The sequence below is a fragment of the Musca autumnalis genome, unplaced genomic scaffold (genome assembly GCF_047663935.1).
Source record: "Musca autumnalis isolate F117 unplaced genomic scaffold, ASM4766393v1 scaffold_3, whole genome shotgun sequence".
NCBI classification, from domain to species: domain Eukaryota; kingdom Metazoa; phylum Arthropoda; class Insecta; order Diptera; family Muscidae; genus Musca; species Musca autumnalis.
The window spans coordinates 27,694,867-27,719,637 of NW_027411866.1; the positions used below are offsets into that span (position 1 = coordinate 27,694,867).

Here is a 24,771-nt window from a genome sequence, read left to right on the forward strand (position 1 = left end):
TCCACTTACCTCCACAATGATCCTTAAAATCTGTACAGCAGTCACCCAATTTCAAGCAGGCATGATCACAATAACACGGTTTATCATTCAAATCCTCAATGATGGCATTTATGGGTGCCTTTTGTACAACACACGATGAATCACGGCCATTACAACATAATTGAGCTTCACGACATGAACCCGCATGGGCAGGGATGGCCTGTTGCAACAGCATTACCGGCAACAATAGCAGCAAAGGCCAGCAACCAGGAATTGCCGACACTTTATGGATAATGCCAACAATGATGCATTGAAAGGTTATTAAAGCTGACATCAGTTCGGTTGTTATTGTTGTTGTTGTTGGAAGTGGTGAACTATTATGAGAGAAGTGATTAAATGAAGCTGTACGCGAGAATGACAATAACGACGTGTATGTTGACGACGATGATGATGATGCGTATGCTGTCGTTGCTTTTGTTGTTTTAGCTTTGGTTTCCTGTTCCTTTCCAAATATTTTTGCAATCTCAGTAACTGTTTTGAATACGGCTGGCAATTTTGTGAATACTGTTGCTGCTGCTGCCGTTGCTTCTCTGGCTTTTGAAATTGCACTTTTCATTTTCGATTTATTTTCAACAACCATTGAAGATTTATTATAATGTTGTCAGTTAAATTTTCCCGCTCTTTTATTGGATCGGATACGCGATTTTATTTTGTTGAATTGTGATTTTTTGATTGGAAATTATTTAAGTTTGGTTTGATTTTATTGGCGTCGATTACACTGAAAATACAAAAAAAAAACAAGAAATAAAATTTGAGTCAATACTGCAAACATTATACATAAATATTCTTTAAAAAAATCAACGTTTATTGCTGTGATGGCCCTTGAAAAAATATTCTTTAAAAAATCCACGTTTATTGCTGCGATGGTCCTTGAAAAAATATTCTTTAATAAATTTAAAAAATCCACGTTTATTGCTGTGATGGCCCTTGAAAAAATATTCTTTAGAAAATCCACGTTTATTGCTGTGATGGCCCTTGAAAAAATATTCTTAAAAAAATCCACGTTTATTGCTGTGATGGCCCTTGAAAAAATATTCTTAAAAAATTCCACGTTTATTGCTGTGATGGCCCTTGAAAAAATATTCTTAAAAAATTCCACGTTTATTGCTGTGATGGCCTTTAAAACATATTCTTTAAAAAATCCACGTTTATTGCTGTGATGGCCCTTGAAAAAATATTCTTAAAAAAATCCACGTTTATTGCTGTGATGGCCCTTGAAAAAATATTCTTAAAAAAATCCACGTTTATTGCTGTGATGGCCCTTGAAAAAATATTCTTTAAAAAATCCACGTTTATTGCTGTGATGGCCCTTGAAAAAATATTCTTTAAAAAATCCACATTTATTGCTGTGATGGCCCTTGAAAAAATATTCTTTAAAAAATCCACGTTCATTACTGTGATGGCCCTTAAAAAAATATTCTTTAAAAAAATCCACGTTTATTGCTGTGATGGTCCTTGAAAAAATATTCTTTAAAAAATCCACGTTTATTGCTGTGATGGCCCTTGAAAAAATATTCTTTAAAAAATCCACGTTTATTGCTGTGATTGCCCTTGAAAAAATATTCTTTAAAAAATCCACGTTTATTGCTGTGATGGCCCTTGTAAAAATATTCTTTAAAAAATCCACGTTTATTGCTGTGATGGCCCTTGAAAAAATATTCTTTAAAAAATCCACGTTTATTGCTGTGATGGCCCTTGAAAAAATATTCTTTAAAAAATCCAAGTTTATGGATGTGATGACCCTTGAAAAAATAGTCTTTAAAAATCCACGTTTATTGCTGTGATGGCCCTTGAAAAAATATTCTTTAAAAAATCCACGTTTATTGCTGTGATGGCCCTTGAAAAAATATTCTTTAAAAAATCCAAGTTTATTGCTGTGATGGCCCTTGAAAAAATATTCTTTAAAAAATCCACGTTTATTGCTGTGATGGCCCTTGAAAAAATATTCTTTAAAAAATCCACGTTTATTGCTGTGATGGCCCTTGAAAAAATATTCTTTAAAAAATCCAAGTTTATTGCTGTGATGGCCCTTGAAAAAATATTCTTTAAAAAATCCACGTTTATTGCTGTGATGGCCCTTGAAAAAATATTCTTTAAAAAATCCACGTTTATTGCTGTGATGGCCCTTGAAAAAATATTCTTTAAAAAATCCACGTTTATTGCTGTGATGGCCCTTGAAAAAATATTCTTTAAAAAATCCACGTTTATTGCTGTGATGGCCCTTGAAAAAATATTCTTTAAAAAATCCAAGTTTATGGATGTGATGACCCTTGAAAAAATAGTCTTTAAAAATCCACGTTTATTGCTGTGATGGCCCTTGAAAAAATATTCTTTAAAAAATCCAGGTTTATTGCTGTGATGGCCCTTGAAAAAATATTCTTTAAAAAATCCAAGTTTATTGCTGGATGGCCCTTAAAAAAAATATTCTTTAAAAAATCCACGTTTATTGATGTGATGATCCTTGAAAAAATATTCTTTAAAAAATCCAAGTTTATTGCTGTGATGGCCCTTGAAAAAATATTTTTAAGAAATACACTTTTATTGCTGTGATGGCCCTTGAAAAAATATTTTTAAGAAATACACTTTTATTGCTGTGATGGCCCTTGAAAAAATTTTCTTTAAAAAATCCACGTTTATTGCTGTGATGGCCCTTGAAAAAATATTCTTTAAAAAATCCACGTTTATTGCTGTGATGGCCCTTGAAAAAATATTCTTTAAAAAATCCACGTTTATTGCTGTGATGGCCCTTGAAAAAATATTCTTTAAAAAATCCACGTTTATTGCAGTGATGGCCCTTGAAAAAATATTCTTTAAAAAATCCACGTTTATTGCTGTGATGGCCCTTGAAAAATATTCTTTAAAAAATCCACGTTTATTGCTGTGATGGCCCTTGAAAAAATATTCTTTAAAAAATCCACGTTTATTGCAGTGATGGCCCTTGAAAAAACATTCTTTAAAAAATCCACGTTTATTGCTGTGATGGCCCTTGAAAAAATATTCTTTAAAAAATCCACGTTTATTGCTGTGATGGCCCTTGAAAAAATATTCTTTAAAAAATCCACGTTTATTGCTGTGATGGCCCTTGAAAAAATATTCTTTAAAAAATCCACGTTTATTGCTGTGATGGCCCTTGAAAAAATATTCTTTAAAAAATCCACGTTTATTGCTGTGATGGCCCTTGAAAAAATATTCTTTAAAAAATCCACGTTTATTGCTGTGATGGCCCTTGAAAAAATATTCTTTAAAAAATCCACGTTTATTGCTGTGATGGCCCTTGAAAAAATATTCTTTAAAAAATCCACGTTTATTGCTGTGATGGCCCTTGAAAAAATATTCTTTAAAAAATCCACGTTTATTGCTGTGATGGCCCTTGAAAAAATATTCTTTAAAAAATCCACGTTTATTGCTGTGATGGCCCTTGAAAAAATATTCTTTAAAAAATCCACGTTTATTGCTGTGATGGCCCTTGAAAAAATATTCTTTAAAAAATCCACGTTTATTGCTGTGATGGCCCTTGAAAAAATATTCTTTAAAAAATTTACGTTTATGATGATCCTTGAAAAAATATTCTTTAAAAAATCCACGTTTATGATGATCCTTGAAAAAATATTCTTTAAAAAATCCACGTTTATGATGATCCTTGAAAAAATATTCTTTAAAAAATCCACGTTTATGATGATCCTTGAAAAAATATTCTTTAAAAAATCCACGTTTATGATGATCCTTGAAAAAATATTCTTTAAAAAATCCACGTTTATGATGATCCTTGAAAAAATATTCTTTAAAAAATCCACGTTTATGATGATCCTTGAAAAAATATTCTTTAAAAAATCCACGTTTATGATGATCCTTGAAAAAATATTCTTTAAAAAATCCACGTTTATGATGTTCCTTGAAAAAATATTCTTTAAAAAATCCACGTTTATGATGATCCTTGAAAAAATATTCTTTAAAAAATCCACGTTTATGATGATCCTTGAAAAAATATTCTTTAAAAAATCCACGTTTATGATGATCCTTGAAAAAATATTCTTTAAAAAATCCACGTTTATGATGATCCTTGAAAAAATATTCTTTAAAAAATCCACGTTTATGATGATCCTTGAAAAAATATTCTTTAAAAAATCCACGTTTATGATGATCCTTGAAAAAATATTCTTTAAAAAATCCACGTTTATGATGATCCTTGAAAAAATATTCTTTAAAAAATCCACGTTTATGATGATCATTGAAAAAATATTCTTTAAAAAATCCACGTTTATGATGATCCTTGAAAAAATATTCTTTAAAAAATCCACGTTTATGATGATCCTTGAAAAAATATTCTTTAAAAAATCCACGTTTATGATGATCCTTGAAAAAATATTCTTTAAAAAATCCACGTTTATGATGATCCTTGAAAAAATATTCTTTAAAAAATCCACGTTTATGATGATCCTTGAAAAAATATTCTTTAAAAAATCCACGTTTATGATGATCCTTGAAAAAATATTCTTTAAAAAATCCACGTTTATGATGATCCTTGAAAAAATATTCTTTAAAAAATCCACGTTTATGATGATCCTTGAAAAAATATTCTTTAAAAAATCCACGTTTATGATGATCCTTGAAAAAATATTCTTTAAAAAATCCACGTTTATGATGATCCTTGAAAAAATATTCTTTAAAAAATCCACGTTTATGATGATCCTTGAAAAAATATTCTTTAAAAAATCCACGTTTATGATGATCCTTGAAAAAATATTCTTTAAAAAATCCACGTTTATGATGATCCTTGAAAAAATATTCTTTAAAAAATCCACGTTTATGATGATCCTTGAAAAAATATTCTTTAAAAAATCCACGTTTATGATGATCCTTGAAAAAATATTCTTTAAAAAATCCACGTTTATGATGATCCTTGAAAAAATATTCTTTAAAAAATCCACGTTTATGATGATCCTTGAAAAAATATTCTTTAAAAAATCCACGTTTATTGCTGTGATAGACCTTGACAAAATATTCTTTAAAAAATCCACATTTATTGCTGTGATGGCCCTTGAAAAATATTGTTTAAAAAATTCACGTTTATTCCAGTGATGGCCCTTAAAAAAATATGCTTAAAGAATCCACGTTTATTGCTGCGAAGGCCCTTGAAAAAATATTCTTTTAAAAAAATCCACGTTTATTGCTGTGATGGCCCTTGAAAAAGTATTCTTTAAAATATCCACGTTTATTGATGTGGTGCTGTATGAAAAAATATTGTTTAAAAAACGTTTATTGTAGAGGCGAACCTCGAACAATTATTTTAAAATTTAAAATCTTCCTCCCTTAAAGTATGCAACACACAAAATAACCAAAAATAATTTATGATCGTTATGAATAAAATCATCATACTTTTTATTTATATTTTAATATTTAAAGAAAGTGCAACTTCAATGAACTTTATCTCACCCATGGGAACATACCGCCAAAAATTTACAAAATAAATGTTGGTTTGTTGTACAAAATTATTGCGGAATTTTTAAATTCAAGACTAAGCCAAAATATCATAAATAATCCTAAGACCACAAAGAAAAGCGAAAACATAAAAGGAAATAGGGGAGGAAAGAAACTCAGTAGGCCAATAACAATGCCAGACATTGTCAAAAGCAGCCGTAGACGAAGATGAAGAAGAAGAAAGAGTGCCAAAGCAAGGAAAATACAAATAAAACGTTCAAGTATACGGTATTTGTTAAATTGATTTATGGTGTAATTTTACAGAAGCAGTATCAAGAGATGTCCTTGCGTTTTTCGTTAAGTACATAATCATTAACGTGTCTCCCGGGGCTATGAGAAAGCAAAAACTCAAGAGAAAGAAATGACAGAGGGTTATTTTTCATTGGTTGATTGATAAAGAGGTAACATTTTTGTTTACCTATGTGGCCTCTCGACGGAAAGAAAGGCAAAAAAACGCAAACACTTTAAAAGGAAACACCTAAACCAACTCAAGAAGACCACATTCTTTATTGTCTACCATGAAAACAAGTTGTTTTACCACCGCCATCATAGTTGACATGTTAACACCCTAACCTCCTACCCACCTTGAATGCTAGAAGGAAAACAAACTCTATAGACAAACAATCCACCACCCGTCTAACCACCCACATCAAGCTCTCACACTCACCAACTCTTTTCACCAAACAATGACATAAAAGCCAAAATGATTAATGATCCATTTTGTGAGACAATTACCGTACTCAACACACTCGTATCATGAAAAAAGGTGACAGTAAAAGATTCTATAGATTTTTTCTATGAGTCAAGGTTTTTTCGTAGGGTTCAATGATTAGCTAAAAACTTGTAAGCTTAAATAAATTTTTCTAAAGACCAATAATATTATTCAAACAACGAGGTTTAAAAATATTTGTCCTATTTTTATACCCTCCACCATATGGAGGGTATAATTAAATTTGTCATTCCGTTTGTAACACATCGAAATATTGGTCGGAGACCCTATATATTATTGATCAGCATAAAATTCTATGTCGATTTGACCATGTCCGTCTGTCCGTCCGTCCGTCTGTCTGTTGAAATCAAGATACAGCTCGCAATTTTAAAGATAGAGAGTCAAAATTTGGTACAGACGTTTTTATTACTTGCAGGATGGTTGGTATTGAAAATGGGATGTATCGGTCCACGTTTTGATATAGCCCTCATAGAACGGTACCTCCCGATTTTCGGTATTTTTTAGGTTTTAGCTTCATTATCATACCAAAATGGCTGAAATTTGGTACGTAGTCTTCTTTCCCCAGAATTTTATCGGCATCGGTCCACACCTTCATATAGCCCCCATAGAACGGTACCTCCCGATTTTCGGTATTTTTAAGGTTTTAGCTTCATTATCCTACCAAAATGGCTGAAATTTGGTACTTAGTCTTCTTTAGGGGTATAAAACTTTCCCCCAGAATTTTGTCGGTATCGGTCCACACCTTCATATAGCCCCCCATAAAACGGTGCCTCCCGATTTTCGGTATTTTTAAGGTTTTAGCTTCATTATCCAACCAAAATGACTGAAATTTGGTACGTTGTCTTCTTTAGGGGTATAAAACTTTCCCCCAGAATTTTGTCGGTATCGGTCCACACCTTCATATAGCCCCCATAGAACGGTACCTCCCGATTTTCGGTATTTTGAAGGTTTTAGCTTCATTATCACACCGAAATGGCTGAAATTTGGTACTTAGTCTATGTTGGTGGTATAAAACTTTCCCCCAGAACTTTGCCGGTATCTGTCCAAGCCTTCATATAGCCCCCACAGAACGGAACCTCCCGATTTTCGGTTTTTTGAACGTTGTGGCCTCAATATTCCACCGAAATGGCTGAAATTTGGTATTTAGACTTCGTTGGGGGTACTTGAACTTCCCCCTTAAATTTGTCGGTATAGGTCCACGCCTTCATATAGCCCCCATGGAAAGGTACCTCCCGATTTTTCGTATTTTGAAGGTTGTGTCTTCAATATTCCACCAAAATGGCTGAAATTTGGTATTTAGTCTTCAATGTGATATAAAACTGTTCGCCAGAAATATGTCTGTATAGGTCCACGCTTTAATATTGCCCCATTTCTGACTAAAATTCGTTTCGATATAGCCCCCATAGAACGGTACCTCCCGATTTTCGTAATACTGAAGACTGCGACGTCAATATCCAACCGAAATGGCTGAAATTCGTTATTTCGTCTTCCAAGAGTAATAAAATATTCCAGAAGTGCATTATCAGTATAGGTCCACGTCTTCCTATATCCCCATAGAAGCGTACTTCTTGATTTTCGTTATTTTTTAAGTTTTAGCCACATTCTCTTACCGAAATATAGGAAATTTGGTATTTAGTCTTCTTTGAGCCTAAAAACTTTCCGTAAGAAATTTGTCGGTATAGATCGACGTTTTGAAATAGCCCCCATAGAATGGTGCCTCACATTGTTTTACCGAAATTGCTGAAATTTAGTATTAGGTATTCTTCATACACGAAAGGAAACAAATTATTCCATTTTACTTCAATACAACTTGTGGTGGAGGGTATAACAAGTTCGGCCCGGCCGAACTTAACGCCGTTCTTACTTGTTTTACTATAAACTTGGAAAGATATCACAAAGTGATCAGATAGAAAACTTCCTTAAGTCGTTGCGAACACATATAAAAACTGTATTATATCCTTCACAGATAATGGAGCTTCGTACTAAACACTTTTCATTGAAAATGTTCGCCTTCTGTCTGCACACGTCTTCGTATGCTTCTAGGGAAATTAATATCAATTCATGTTGCTTTTTGTGAGTGTTGCCATCTAAGCTTTGTTACACACTCACAACAACATAAGAACTCTTTAAATTTGCCATGTCTGTCAATTTGCATGTATCGCAACATATAGCTGCAAAGGGCGGAAAGCTAATGTGTCTGCAAGTCAGACATATTTGAATTGATTTTGAAAATTAATCTTAAAATTATTTTGATTTCTATTTGATTTGATTTTTGAACTCTTAATACTTTCTATAACCCCAGCAAAAATACTCATTACAAATTGGCCTACTTTCTCATTATTTTAACATGGGCAGCAAAAATACTCATTACAAATTGGCCTACTTTCTCATTATTTTAACATGGGCAGCAAAAATACTCATTACAAATTGGCCTACTTTCTCATTATTTTAACATGGGCATGTCATAGGGAGTAAGTACTTATTTTTTGGCACTTAAAAGTAAATAAATAAGTAGTTACGACTGGAAGTAACCAGAGAGTAACTACTTATTTATCTACTTTTTAGTGGTCAAAAAACAAGTACTTACTCCCTATGACATGCCCGTGTTAAAATAATGAGAAAGTAGGCCAATTTGTAATGAGTATTTTTGCTGGGACCTTAACGATTATTTTATATTGGTTTTGGGCGAATGGATTTTAAAACTTCGCAATAATAACGTTGTATTTATAACTAAAATTGTTCAACGTTCGGCAGTATGAAATACCTTGCCTATAGATCTGCGCCAGGCAAGAGAGCGCCCACGTGCGCTCATTGAACGTTTCTCTCTCCACACACACAATTCAACCAATTGAAAATGCATGCACTCACACAATGACACCCCCTAAAGTATGCAATAGAAAAGTATGGTGCCTGACGCTGATCTGGAGTCTAGAATCTAGACCCAGGTCAGGCAATTAGGCGCCCGTGTGCGCTCATTCATTTTTCAATGGGTTGAATTGTGTGTGTGGAGAGAGCAACGCTAAATGAGCGCACAAGGGCGCCTAATCGCCTGACCTGGATCTAGACTCTATATTCAAGGCTTTTGAAAAATGCCTTTCATGCTCCTACCGAAAAAACGGATGAACAGTCCGATGATTTATTCCACGAGTGGTTTCTTTCCAGGCACAGCAGCTGATAGTGCCGATTGTGGAAACTCACCTCTTCCTACCACTACAGATCTTTACGACCTAACCGGCGTGAGAAATCTTGGTTTACCTTCTTCAGATCATACATAATTTCTGACGGGTAGGATGAGCAGGACAGTTTTGTATGAGTCCACTAAGAAGTCCAACTGGATACTTATTTGTGAAAAATGAAATTAAGGTCTTACCAAGGGGGAGAGAACAGGTGCCTGTGAATTGCCCCGTTTTAATATTTATCCCGAACTTACATAAAGTTCGAAGGCGGACTATGTCGCCAAACTCTTTTTAGTACCTCCCATGAATATGCACACATTCCCTACAATGACACGTTGCGTCATATGTAGGCTATACCAAAACGTGGACCTAAACAAATAATTTTTGGTAGAAATGTTTTTTAAACTTTGGAAACGCAAAATCCCAAAATGACAACAACTTAAGCAACAATATTGAACTTTTGTGGGAAAGTGGTGTACCGAATATTGAAGTTTGAGAGAAAAAGTATGATAATCAATTGTAATAACAAAACAAGTTATTCCTTCTGATTCTGTTGGTTCCGACAGGGTTTTAAGAACTTTTGGATCATTATCTCAGAAAGTATGAAAACAATTACTTCATTGTAATCAGGCTCATAATTGCAATTCTCGACGAAAATTCCAAAACGGTTATTGAAGAGCCTTTAAACTTCACTAAAGTTGGTTCTGGCAGAATTTTTAAAACTTTTGGGTCATTATCTCAGAAAGAATGGATTTGGCCCCTAAAAAATGGATAATTATAATCAGGACCAGTCCTTATGGCCCTGATTATAATTATCCTTTAGAGAAAATTTCAATACTGTCATTGACCATGCCTAAAACTGCACATAAGAGAACATTTTAAACTTCTGGAAGAAAGGTGCCCATAGGAGTGTACCAATAAAGTGTAGGATGTAAAAAAAATTTGACAAAAATCTGTTCGAGACAGGGTCATTAATAATTATTTCAGTCAGTCACAATTCTGATCGCGAGAACGTGTATGGATTAAACAGTCATAAAGATAAAGGTATAAAGGCTTACTCCTAAGAGAAGTAGAATATCTTAACTGATGAAAATTGATAATTTTCTGGGGGAGGTATTCTACCAATTGAGATTACAAAATACTAAGTTAAATACACTTTAGAAGGAAAATGTAGCAAACCCCTTGAAAAGACCTCACAAGAGACGTCATAGTTATTTTTTTTAACATGGGCCAATTGGCCCATATATAATATTTAATGAGCTTTTGTATTGAATTGAGCTTTTATATCTCTGACAATACCAAATTAGACTGTCCTTTAGGTTTTTTCGTAGGTTTTACCATTTTTGAGATATAGAGGTTCAAACTCAGACAATGCACTGAATGTATCGCCTCCTTATAAAACAATATCATGATCAGTGCGCCTTAAATAACTTCTGATGAAAACCGCTTACACATGGGATGTTTTCGCCAATTCTGAAACAGCAATGTTCATAGATAAAAAAATAAAAACAAGTAAGAAGGGCGTTAAGTTCAGCCGGGCCGATCTTGTTATACCCTCCACCACAAGTTGTATTGAAGTAAAATGGAATAATTAGTTTCCTTTCGTGTATGAAGAAGACTTAATACTAAATTTCAGCAATTTCGCTAAAACAATGTGAGGCACCATTCTAGGGGGGCTATTTCAAAAGGTCGGTCTATACCGACAAATTTCTGACGGAAAGTTTTTAGGCTCAAAGAAGACTAAATACCAAATTTCCTATATTTCGGTAAGAGAATGTGGCTAAAACTTAAAAAATACCGAAAATCAAGAAGTACGCTTCTATGGGGATATAGGAAGACGTGGGCCTATACGGATAATACTCTTCTGAAATATTTTATAACTCTTGGAAGACGAAATAACGAATTTCAGCCATTTCGGTTGGATATTGACGTCACAATCTTCAGTATTACGAAAATCGGGAGGTACCGTTCTATGGGGGCTATATCGAAACGTGGACCTATACCGACGAATTTTAGTCAGAAATGGGCAATATGAAAGCGTGGACCTGTACAGACATATTTCTGGCGAACAGTTTTATATCACATTGAAGACTAAATACCAAATTTCAGCCATTTTGGTGGGATATTGAAGACATAACCTTCAAAATACGGAAAATCGGGAGGTACCATTCCATGGGGGCTATATGAAGGCGTGGACCTATACCGACAAATTTAAGGGGGAAGGTTGAGTACCCCCAACGAAGTCTAAATTTCAGCCATTTCGGTGGAATATTGAGACCACAAAGTTCAAAAAACCGAAAATCGGGAGGTACCGTTCTATGGGGGCTATATGAAGGCATGGACAGATACCGACAAAGTTCTGGGGGAAAGTTTTATACCACCAACGTATACTAAGTACCAAATTTCAGCCATTTCGGTGTGATAATGAAGCTAAAACATTCAAAATACCGAAAATCGGGAGGTACCGTTCTATGGGGGCTATATGAAGGTGTGGACCGATACCGACAAAATTCTGGGGGAAAGTTTTATACCCCTAAAGAAGACTACGTACCAAAGTTCAGCCATTTTGGTTGGATAATGAAGCTAAAACCTTAAAAATACCGAAAATCGGGAGGTACCGTTCTATGGGGGCTATATCAAAACGTGGACCGATATATCCCATTTTCAATACCAACCATCCTGCAAGTAATAAAAACTTCTGTACCAAATTTTGACTCTCTATCTTTAAAATTGCGAGCTGTTTCTTGATTTCAACAGACAGACTGACTGACGGACGGACAGACGGACATGGTCATATCGACATAGCATTTTATGCTGATCAATAATATATATACTTTATAGGGTCTCCGACGAATATTTCGATGTGTTACAAACGGAATGACAAATTTAATTATACCTAGAGATGGACAGTGGGTAAATACCCAACGGGTAAATACCCGGTAAATTGGGTAAATTGGGTAAATACCGGGTAAATACCCATTTATGGGTATTTATTTGGGTATTTACTATATTGAATCGCCAATACAACATCTTACACCATTTTTCTGGGTTTAGGTTGTGAAATCGTTTCAAAATGGATGGTTTAACAATACTTTAAACAAGTGGGTAAATACTTGGGTAAATACCCGAGTATTTACCCAAATGTTGGGTAAAAACTCTTTAACTGCCGAACCTCTTGACGCAGTCTGAGGAAATTTGGCTCAAATCTTATTTATATCAAGAGAACTTCTGGTATTTAAAATGGGGTCTCTGGGTCCATGTTTTCATATAGCCCTCATATAACCGTACCTCCCGATTTAAGGTATTTTTCACCTAGTATCCACATTTTACAATCATATTGGCTGAAATTTGGCACAGTGAGTCCTCAATGAGTATAAAATATCTTTGCAAAATGTTGTCAGCGTAGGTCCACATTTTCTTATAGCCCCCATATAAGCGTACCCCGATTTCGAGTATTTACCCAAAAGTGGGTAAAAACTCTTTAACTGTCGAACCACCTGACATAGACTGATGAAATTTGGCTCAAATCTTACTTATATCAAGAGAACATCTGATATTGAAAATGAAGTCTCTGGGTCCATGTTTCGATATAGCCCCCATATAACCGTACCTCCCGATTTAAGGTATTTTCACCAATTAGCCACATTTTTTCGACCAAATTGGCTGTAATTTGGCAAAGTGAGTCCTCAATGAGTATAAAATATCTTTACAAAATTTTGTCAGCGTAGGTCCACGTTTTCTTATAGCCCCCATATAAGGGTACCCCGATTTCGAGTATTTACCCAAAAGTTGGGTAAAACCTATTTATATTCCGAACCAATTGACGTAGGGACTGAAATCTTTGTTTTATCAAATAACTTCTGGTACTGAAAATGGGATCTTTGGGTCCACGTTTTAATATAGCCCCCATATAACCGTACCTCCCGATTTCAGAAACCCATATAGGGGCTACAAGAAAACGTGGACCTACGTTCACAAATTTTTGCAAGGATATATTATACTCATTGAGGACTCACTGCGCCAAATTACAGCCAATTTGGTTATAAAATGTTGCTAATCGATGAAAAGTACCTTAAATCGGGAGGTACGGCTATATGGGGGCTATACCAAAACATGGACACAGGGACTCCATTTTAAATACCTTTAATACTATTGATATGAGAAAGTTTTGAGCCAAATTTTGTCAGCCTACGTCAAGTGGTTCGCAGATAAAGAGTTTTTACCCTATATTTGGGTAAATACTCGGGTATTTACCCAAGAATTTACCCACTTGTTTAAAGTATTGTTAAACTATCCATTTTGAAACGATTTCACATCATAAACCCAGAAATAGGGTGTAAGATGTTGTATTGGCGATTCAATATAGTAAATACCCAAATAAATACCCACAAATGGGTATTTACCCGGTATTTACCCATCGTGTGGGTATTTACCGGGTAAATACCCGGTAAATACCATCTCTAATTATACCCTCCATATGGTGGAGGGTATAAAAAACAGAAAAAATCGCCGGAGGAATTTTGAAATAAATCGCGATCAAAATTCACAATTTTAGGGTTTTTTCAGGTTTTCACGATTTTGCTTGGAAACCGCAAGTCGTATCGAAATGAGTCTAATGAAAATGTTGTAGCTGTGAAAATTCCCTACAAGACTGATTCAGATTTTTTTTTTAGGTTTTACCATTTTTGAGATATGGAAGTTCAAACTGAGACAATGCACTGTATGTGGATATAGGACTCGCGGTTTCCAAGCAAAATCGTGAAAACCTAAAGAACACCCAAAAATGTGAACATAAATCGCGATTTATTTGAAAATCTCTCCGGCGATTTTTTTGTTTCTTGATATTTCTCATCTATGAGCATTGTAGTTTCAGAATCTGCAAAAACTTCCCAGGTGTAAGCACCTTCCATTTAAAATTAGTTAAGGCGCACCGTGATAATATTTAAAAGTAAGAGTTAATAAGAATTGTACAGATGAACACGTTTATAACGAACGCCGAGTATAACGAACAAATTTTCTTGTTTCTACTCCCAATTCTCATTTTACCTATTTTATTCGTTCCAACCCAATGAACGCGGTTAAAACAAAAGAAATGCGGTTATAATGAACTAAAATATTGATCCGCCAAAAGATTTTTATAAACTTTGATGTGTTTAAAATATCGATTCGCGAAGTGATATTTATAAATATTATTTCTTTAAAAGGACCAAATCAATCACGCAATCATAATCCCTAGTTCGAACGTATTACTGCTATAATTAACAAAAATGTTGACCACAGTACTTCTGTACATTTTTACAACACATGGCGAATAAAGAAAATGTCTCTTAGTTCAAATCGGATGCTTTTTTGTGTTTTTATTTTGTTCACCAAATCAAAAATTAAAAAAATATTTTTCTGCAAGGAGGGTGCCTTCAAAAATGTGATATAACTCAAAAAACGCAAAAAATCGCACCTTGGTAATTATGTAGTTGATTCAGAACCCTTTGCTGAAGATATTCCCGGTGGCAAAATTTCAGACAAAGTTGGAAAATTTTGTAATAGCCTATAATAAAAAACTATAATTTTGTAAAAAATGTAGGTTGTATCCTATGTATCTGATTATTACCAAGCTCTTACAAATTGCGTTTAAATTCTGCTCTGAGTTTTAATTTTTTACATTTTTTATTTTGTCTTCGAAATTTTGATTTTAGCTTCTAATTATACCGCAAATTTTGAATATTTTTGAAAACAAAATGCACATCCATAGAATTTGACATGTTCTTTCTTCAAATCAAATTAGAAAACACGCATTATCAAAAGTGCACAAATCGACTTTTTGCCTAAAAACATGCCCAAATTACCTATAGTGAGATCGTAGGGCATGTGGTTATGTCCGTAAATTCCGATATAATGGCCGAATGCTCGAAGAAAAAGATCATATCATTTGTATGAACAAACTGCGTATATGCATTATCACATGTTAGATTTTATGACGTTACTCATACGTTTTGGAACTAGTACAGTGAACTAGGAACTACATTACCCAACTCTAGTGGATATCGAGAGCAGTGACAATGTCAATTAGTTCAACCTTTGCACTTCGAAATTTTGTTTTTTATTGCAAATCAATTGCAATGTTGGATACGACCAGGGTTTCGGAGTCGGAGTCTACGAGTCGTAGTCGAACAATTTTGCTGGAGTTGCAGTCTGAGTCGAAAAAAAATAACTTGACTCCGACTCCGAGCAAAATTTTTTCCACGTTATAGAAATATAACATTAAATTAGGAACAAGAACATTTTCAATATTTCACTATTTATTTTGAAAGAAATATATAAGAAAACATGTATGCAAACGGTATATTATACTATGTTAAAGGACAATTCACAGGATATTTACTATCCTCTGAAGTGTAGTCTATTCAGCCCAATTTTGTTGATCCTATTGATTCTTTACATTTTTGCAAACAAAAGTAAAGTTCTATGAAAATCGAATTAAGATTGGACCTATAACCTCTTTCGTCAGAAATCTTACTTGGTCCTCTCACAAAGGTCTATTGGTATTCTCATCTTGTTTTTTTTTATACCCTCCACCATAGTATGGAGGGTATATTAAGTTTGTCATTCTGTTTGTAACACATCGAACTAATCATTTGCGACCCTATAAAGTATATATATTCTTGATCAGGATAAAATTCTAAGACGATCTAGCCATGTCCGTCTTTCCGTCTGTTGTAATCACTCTAGCGTCCGCAATAATTGAGATTGAGTGCTGAAATTTTGCACCCGAGGGTCTTTTTCCCATAGGCAGGTCAAGTTCGAAGATGGGATATATCGGTCCACTCTTTGGTATAGCCCCCATATAACGGTACCTCCGGATTAAAGGTATTTTGACGTTCTTCGCCACATTTGCAGACCGAATTAGCTATAATTTGGGACTTAGGGTTCCTAATGATCAACAAAGTTATATCCCAAACGATATGGGCATAGGTCCATGTTTTGGTATAGTCCCCATATAACGGTACCTCCCGATTTTCGGTATTTTGAGAACTTTAGCCACAATTTTTAACCAAACTACCTGCAATTTGACATTTGAGGTTCTCAGTGGTCATAAAATATCTCCACGAAACATCGTCAACATAGGTCAATGTTTTGGTATAGCCCCCATATAACGGTACCTCCCGATTTTCGGTATTTTGAGAATTTTAGCTACAATTTGTAACCGAACTATCTGCAATTTGACATTTGAGGTTCTCAGTGGAAACATCTCCGCCAAACATCGTCAACATAGGTCCATGTTTTGGTATAGCCCCCATATAAGGGTACCTCCCGATTTTCGGTATTTTGAGCATTTTAGTTACAATTTTTAACCGAACTAGCTGTAATTTGACATTTAAGGTTCTCAGTGGTCATGAAACATCTCCACGAAACATCGTCAACATAGGTCCATGTTTTGGTATAGCCCCCATATATCGGTACCTTTCGATTTTCGGTATTTTGAGAATTTTAGCTACAATTTTCAACTGAACTAGCTGTAATTTGCCATTTGAGGTTCTCAGTGGTCATAAAACATCTCCAACGAAACATCGTCAACATAGGTCCATGTTTTGGTATAGCCCCCATATAACGGTACCTCCCGATTTTCGGTATTTTGAGAATTTTAGCTGCAATTTTTAACCGAACTAGCTGTAATGATCGGTATTTTGAGAATTTTAGCTACAATTTTGTCTATTTAAAAATAATCGTCAATATAGGTCCATGTTTTGGTAGTATATCCCCCCATATAACTTTACCTCCCGATTTTCGGGAATTTTCAGTGGTCACGAAATTTCTTCACTAAAATTCGTCAACATGGGCCCATTTTTGAGGGCCTACATTGTTTTGATGAAACTACCCTCAATTTGACTCTTGAAGTTCCCTGCAGCTATAAAACTTTTCCGCCAAAAAATTTAAAAATAGGTTAACTCTTTGATATAGCCCCGTAGGTGGTACCTTTCATCTAGCTGAACACATTTTTTAGATTAGATTAGATAACACTGTGCAACAAAATGGAGGCGTTATATCTTTGTTCACTGTTGCTTAAGTGCTCTAGAAAAACAACAAAGATATAATGCTAATTCATTATGGCTTACTGGGTCTCTTGCAAAAACTTCATCACGCCATAACGCGGAAGTTCGACTCACGGCGCATCTGTCCTTCGGGGCTTTTAATATACTCACCAGTATCGAAAAGTTGTTAGACCTAAAATTGTAAAAGGACCCTAATAATTCCATTTTAATTAAGATTTTTTTATGGTGGAGGGTATAAAAAGTTCGGCCCGGCCGAACTTAACGACTTTTTACTTGTTTTTCTTTTTTTCTTTTTTTTTTTTGAGAAGTCATTCTTGTCTTCTATTAAAGACATTGTGGTTTCTATGGGAAATCTTACTGAATACCCTGTGACACAAAATGGAAGTAAAGATATGGGGGTGGAGAATTCCTTTTCGGAATGAAAGCTCCAATTGAGAACCCCAAAGGATCCCATAGCTGAAACTTCTGTGTTATGACATAATGAATTTTTTGACTGACCCCCATCAATCATTGAGAAAATAGCTTTATATCTACCCAGCAAAATGTTCGATGCCAAAGATGTCATTCAATCATGGGTGAAAGAGATCTGGCATGTCCTCTTTTTAGCATCTTCATCGATGAATTTTATATGAGCGTGGACCCCAAAAGATGCTATTCATTTTTGGATCCAAAGCATGTCATTTAGACCAATGCTTTGACATGTCACTTTCACCAATGCTTTGGCATGTCATTTCCACCAATGCTTTGGCATGGCATTTTCACCAACCCTTTGCAACGACTTTATCATTACGACGAGAGTTTTAACAACGTTGGTTGTGATTTCGAGTCTCCGACAACATCAAGCCTATTGTAAATAATTAATCTTATCTATTTAGAAAAATGTGTTAATTAAAAACACAAAATTCTTCTCTATTGGATCGATGGAATGGGTTCAAATGCTGATGAAAAGATCGGATCTTTCACGACTTCCTTTGCATGGGTGCAAATGCTGATGAAAAGATCGGATCTTTAACGACTTCCTTTGCATTGGTTCAAATGCTAATGAAAAAATCGGATCTTTCACGACTTCGTTTGAACCAATGCAAAAGATGCCATGAAATCACGTCATCGCATGGAACCCATTCCTTCAAATTTTGCTGGGTATGTTTGGAGATATTGTTTCATAATTTTTAGATGACATGCTTTCAGTTAAATAGGATGAGGAACCTTTCTGTCGAATATGCTGTCTTTCTAGCTCAGTTCCTTCCATGTCCTTTTTGTTCTTGAACTCAAAAAGTGAAACAAAATGAAATTTTCTACAAAAATGTTCGACCAAAAATTATATATATCGATGTTACTTTCTCAAAAAAACCGTATGTCTATGTGTTTCGGTAATTTTCGCATAATCTGTTAACTTTATATGAAATTCGGATGGTTACGCTTCTGAAATTCGTTGTTGGTCAACGACAGATTCATCCCGCCATAACTCAGAAGTCTGACGAACGGTGAATCTTTCTTCTAGGATTCATTATATACTCAATGAGGGCTTTAGATGTAGACATTCAAATAACCGGATCTGTTCATGTGTATCCGAGTTTTCTACACAATCAATAGCATATACGAAATTCAATGAAATACATAATAATAGAGTTTTCATGAGAAGAAAGGATCGGGTAAAAGTGATAAAGGACAATGAAAACATGACAATATCGATTTCTTGTTCTAGTGGACCGACCCTACATAAAATTTTCCTAACAACATTTTGATACCCTCAGCATTTATGCTAACGAGGGTATATACACTTTCTTTCGGGAAAAATGTGCCTCATGGAAATAATGGTTTTAGACCCCAAGTATGCTTGGACGAAATACGTTTTAAACAATTTGGTGTCGATTTAGCAATGTCCGTCCGTCCGTTTGTCTGTCTGGCTGGTGCGCACGATAACTCTCGAACGGATCAACCGATTCGAACCAAATTTTGGGTATCGTTATATTTTGCCTAAACTTAGTTTAAGTTCGTAGATAGGCCATATCGGTCCACTCCTATGGCACCATGCGTAGTGGCTGGAGCGCACTATAGCACTCGAACTGGTCAACCGATTTGGTCGGAAATTTGGCCATCAACATATTTTTTCCAAACTTAGTTTCAGTTCGAAGATGGCCAATACAGGTCCACAATTTGCAGTACTTCCCCCCAAAATTAAAAAAAAATGTCACTAAAACGGAATGCACGATAAACTTTCTTGAACGGGGTAACCAATTTGGTCCAAATTTTGGATCTTCTAATATTTTGTCCAAATTTAGATTAACTTCCAAAAATGGTCCACATTGGTCCTCTACTTAAAGTACCTTCCCTGCAAAAGTTCAACATTTTTGTTTAAGTGCAGTTATGGCCTGTTCGAAGATCCTTTGGTGGTCCTGTTCATTGTGGTCCTGTTTACAGCGATATTATGTTTTCCGTGGACAAGTTCATGCTTATTGGCATACTGATCCAAATGTTATACGATGACCCACTGAAATGACTAGTGGGTGCGATATTTATCGAAAGGATATGACTCCCAAAATAAGATTCACTTTCATAATGGAATATGCCGGTCCATTCCTTCAGGTACCTGCTCCGCAACTCTTTTGAACTTTACTCCTAATCCACACTTTTTTTGTAAGTAAGTTCAACTGTAAAAAAGGCCTCAAAATTCTAAAAAAAGATCCTAAATACATTTGATCTGTCCGTATATGAAAGTTTCAATTCACAAAGCTTGAGGGTACATCTCTGGCGGCAAAGCCGACTGATACTTTTTTACGTGTTGTAGAATATTTTCATGCATGAAATCTCATCGTATTTCTGCCTACGTGCTGGGTGGTGTACACAATATATCTCAAATATCTCAAAAAAATGATCCACTCCACACCAAAGTTCAAAATGTGGGCGCTGAATTTTAGTTTAAAGGATGATCCCTTCCTATAAATTTCAGAAAAAAGTAGAAAGTCTAAATAGCATAGAATATTTGGTCAAATGTTCAATTCGATCGGAACAATATTGCCTTTATATGAGCGTTGGATGGGAACAATTGGTATGCAGCATATAAACTGTGTTTTTCTCGAAATCGGCCACAAAAATATATGTATATGACAATTAGTTTCGAACTAGAGTTGGCACCGCAAAATGCTTTAATAGGGTTTAACAGGGTTTCGTAGACGGCCTCAAAACTACGTAAATTTTTTTCTTTCAGATGAAGAAAAAGGTCTGCCAACTAGTTACGTAGTTTTCTCGGAAAAAAATCATGAAAAATGGCTTTTATTGAGCTTTACAACAGGGAGTCTCCTTTTAAGGCTAAGCGCACTATAATGTTGCCTTACATACAGTTTGAAACTTGATCATGAATTGCTTATAATTTTTATTGCATGTAGTCCTTATGATTTGTATTGCCCCTTCATTTTCACATATTTTGAAAGCTTTCAAGATTTCACTCTCGGAGTCGACCAGGAGTCGGAGTCGTGAAAAAATCTCATCTGAAGTCGGAGTCGAGCAAAAATACCTCGAACCTGGATACGACATGTTCCAGCTTGATGGTCACTCCTTCAAAACCTACCGTGAACCATGATGTAATTAATAAGGTGAACCAGAAACTACAACAACAAGACTATTTTGATTGAAAGTACTTCAAGCTTTCATAATGTTTATTAACGTTTTCATACGATTAATTCACAATTAGAGTGAATTTGACAGATTGTGTGAAATCTGCTGACCTTATTACCGAACCGTTCAAAATTCAAGCCAGCTACAGAAATGTAATTAAAATTATAAATAGCAACTTTCAGAACATACGAACTTTTTCTTCTTCAAGGTCAAGGTAGCAGAAAAAACTCAAAAAATCGATTTTTAACCTTTTTCCTGTGATTCATGTCCTTAGATATCAAACCTTTCAAAATCTAAGCAAACAGTAAACAAACAAGTTAAAAAGTGTCAGTCGGTTTTGCCGACAGATATATACCCTCAGCCAATGTGAAGTGAAACTCTCTTCAGAATTTTGTGGCCCTTTTTGGACATTTAAACTTGCCGACAAAAATCTAGATTAGGAATGAACTGCACTAAGACACAAATGTTGAACTTTTGTGGGTGAGGTACACTTAGGGAAGTTAGGTATGGTCCATTTTAGAAGTTAAACTAAATTTTGACAATATATAAGGAGATCCAAAGTTTGGAAATGATATCGTCATAGCATTTTGATCATAGCGCCATGAAACTAAGTTTGGATATAATATGACGAAGACCCAATGTTGGACCAAATCGGTTGAACAGCTCGAGAGTTATCGTGCTCTCCGACCGCCACATATAGTGACACAGGGGTTTTTTGCACCTTCGGGCTGTTTTCCTAAGAAATATGGACTTGCCGCTCAAAAAAACTTTTACCGTCGTAATGGAGGTAGCGAATGCAAATCGCTTCAACAAAAATCAAAGTGATTCGAGAGCAGGGCTTAAAGTGAACTTATCCGAAATTTTGTGTGAGAGGTACCAGAAGGAGTAGACAACTATAGTCCATATTTGAACCTGATCTATATCTGGTAGATATATTAGGATGTGCAAAGTTATCAAGAGTTATCAAGAGTTATCGTGCGCACACTTTTTCCGAACATTTTTGAACTTTTGTGGGGGCCGTACCTGAAGGAGTGGATCGATATGGCTTGTCTTCGAATTTAAACTATGTTTGGACAAAATATTACGAAGGCAACATTTTGGACCGAAACGGCAGATCCCTTCGAGAGTTATCTTGCGCTCCAACCACTACACACGGTGCCATAGGGGCTTTTTGCATCTTTCAGGCTATTTTCTCAGGAAGTATGGACTTGCCCATGATAAAATGTGTACCGTTGTATGGAGGGCAGTTAATACAAGTTGTTGCAACAAAAGTCGAAGCGATTCGAGAGCAGGTCCTAATCTGAACTTATCCGAAATTTTGTGTGGGAGGTACCCGAAGGAGTGGACCGATTGAGTCCATATTCGAACCTCCTCTAATTCCGGTAGAAATTTCACGATGTGGAAAGTATGGATCAAATCGGTTATTCCTTCAAGAGTTATCGTGCATACAAATTTTCCGAACATTTTCGAACTTTTGTGGGGGATGTACCGGAAGGAGTGGACCGATATAGCCCATCTTCGAACTTAAACTAAGTTTGGGCAAAATATTACCAAAGCCAAATTTGTGACCGAATCGGTTGATCCATTCGAGAGTTATCGTGCGCACCCGCTAGCCAGACCGACAGACGGACAGACAGACAGACCGACAGACGGACAGACAGACAGACGGACGGACATTGCTAAATCAACTCCAAATTGTCTGAAACACATTTAGTCCAAACATACTTGGGGTCTAAAACCATTATTTCGATGAGGCACATTTTGCCCGTATGAAAGTGTATATGGCGAAAAACAAAAATTTTTTACAATCCATGAATCCGAGTTTCACCCTTTCAGAATTCGCGAACTGTTAACATATTCTATATAGTCTGATATACATTCTTTAAACTGAAGTGTTTTAGGAGGAATCCCATAAGGTCGACCATTAAAATTATTTTACGTGGAAGCTGTGTTGGCACCAATGTAGAAAAATAGGTAAAAATGGGTTGAAGCCAACAAGTTTTGTTATGCTCCCTTCCGATTTTAGGATTAACCTTACATTTTATAGACATATGCCCAAAGAAAGACTCAAAGAATACTTCATGGGCAATATGATACTAGTGTATCATTTTTCGATATATCCACTGCATCCACCTAAAATTGATGCTGACATTTTGAAGCCGGAATTTCGGGGTTTTTTGAATTGTTTTAATAATTCGGACGCGCAACAAGATAATATTCAAAACTCACATTAGGATTATAAAACTCGTGATTCTACGTCGTTTAATGCATATCTAATGAGAGTGCTCCTTACAGCATCCTAGTAATTGGAGTCTAAAGGCCAATATTTGATGCGTGATTTTTTTTAAAAAACCTATTTTTTGCGCTTAAGATTTACAAGTGCCATTCAATTTCCTTTGTACCCCGCGTGAATTTAGTTTTTTTACGCGACGGATTTAATGAGACCTTCCGCGATCGAATCCATCCACTAAACCCGCAGATATAGATACCCTGAAAATAGAAAAAGCAGCAAAAAATTATTTCGACAAATCCGCGTACTAAACCGCGATTTTCTTGAAATTTTTTTACGTAAATGGAATCCTTTATACGCGATTATAATATTTGCGAAAACGCGTGTCATAAATTACAGAGATTCGCGTGTAATATGGGTTTTTCACCAAAAATAGAATGTGGAGGCACATCCGCGGTTCTTGAAGAATCTAATTAAAATTGGTATATTTGGACGTATTTTTGATAGGCGCTGACGAAACCGGATGCGCATCAAAATCGTATGCACATTGCGCGACTTTTACCAACTTTAAGGTTTTTTGCAGTGTATGATGCAACTGGTGGCACACAATGGCCCCTGAGTGAAACATCGAAATATGCATAAATTTTGACAGAGATTGATTCGCTGTATCCAAAAACGGATGCGCATCAACCGACTTTAACTAATTCGCGAATAACAGGCTTTTTAATTATAATATTAATTGAATGATTGTAATTTCAATATTACTCTTAATTTCCTACCCTTATAAGTTATCACAGTAATCAGTTAAACTCTCGCGATGGTAAACCATATGTTTTGATGAAGTTTTAACTGTATACATTCATTATTCTATGGGATTTTAGCAAAATAGTTGAAGAACTCCCAAATATTTTTTTCTAATTTTTAGAATCAAACCAAAAAAATATTTGCAACAATATTTTCCAACAATAAGTTTTTCTCTTTTGTTGTTGCTATAATATGCAATTTACGTACCCAATCTCTATAAATTTGGTATCATATTTTTCTACGCATTGTCTAGATTCCGCATATATTCTTTAATTTATTTTTGAGGGTTTGTACGGATTCTGGGACAGGATAATTTGGATTTACTTCAAAATTTTTTTATTATTTGTTGACTTTCCGCGAAAATAATAATAAATTTAATAACTATTTAAACATCTACGAATAGATATGGAATGCTGTTAACGATTTATGCATACATTTTCTCATAACAACAAAAAAGATATTTTTAAATATTTTTTCTTTATATGAGAATAAAAACCGCTATAACTTTTGCGCGCATTGGCCAATTTCGTGAACGCGAGCAGATTTAAACCGGATTTTTTTCCTTTACCTCTGTAACAAAAATCGTAGATGTGCTCGTAAAAAAAATTTTTAATTTTTTTCAAATGGAATTGTAAAGGAATTTTGTTATTC

The 24,771-nt window shown here is 35.0% G+C and overlaps 1 protein-coding gene across 1 annotated transcript in view; it reads right to left on the reverse strand.

Moving 5' to 3' along the window:
• vex (somatomedin B and thrombospondin type 1 domain containing protein vexed) overlaps nt 1-24,771 on the reverse strand; it is a 655,834-nt gene that overhangs the window by 629,568 nt on the left and 1,495 nt on the right. Inside the window, exon 2 of the mRNA XM_073979098.1 lies at nt 10-757. Coding sequence (XP_073835199.1) covers nt 10-619 — 610 coding nt within the window. The 5' untranslated portion in view covers nt 620-757. The remainder of the gene's footprint in view (nt 1-9; nt 758-24,771) is intronic.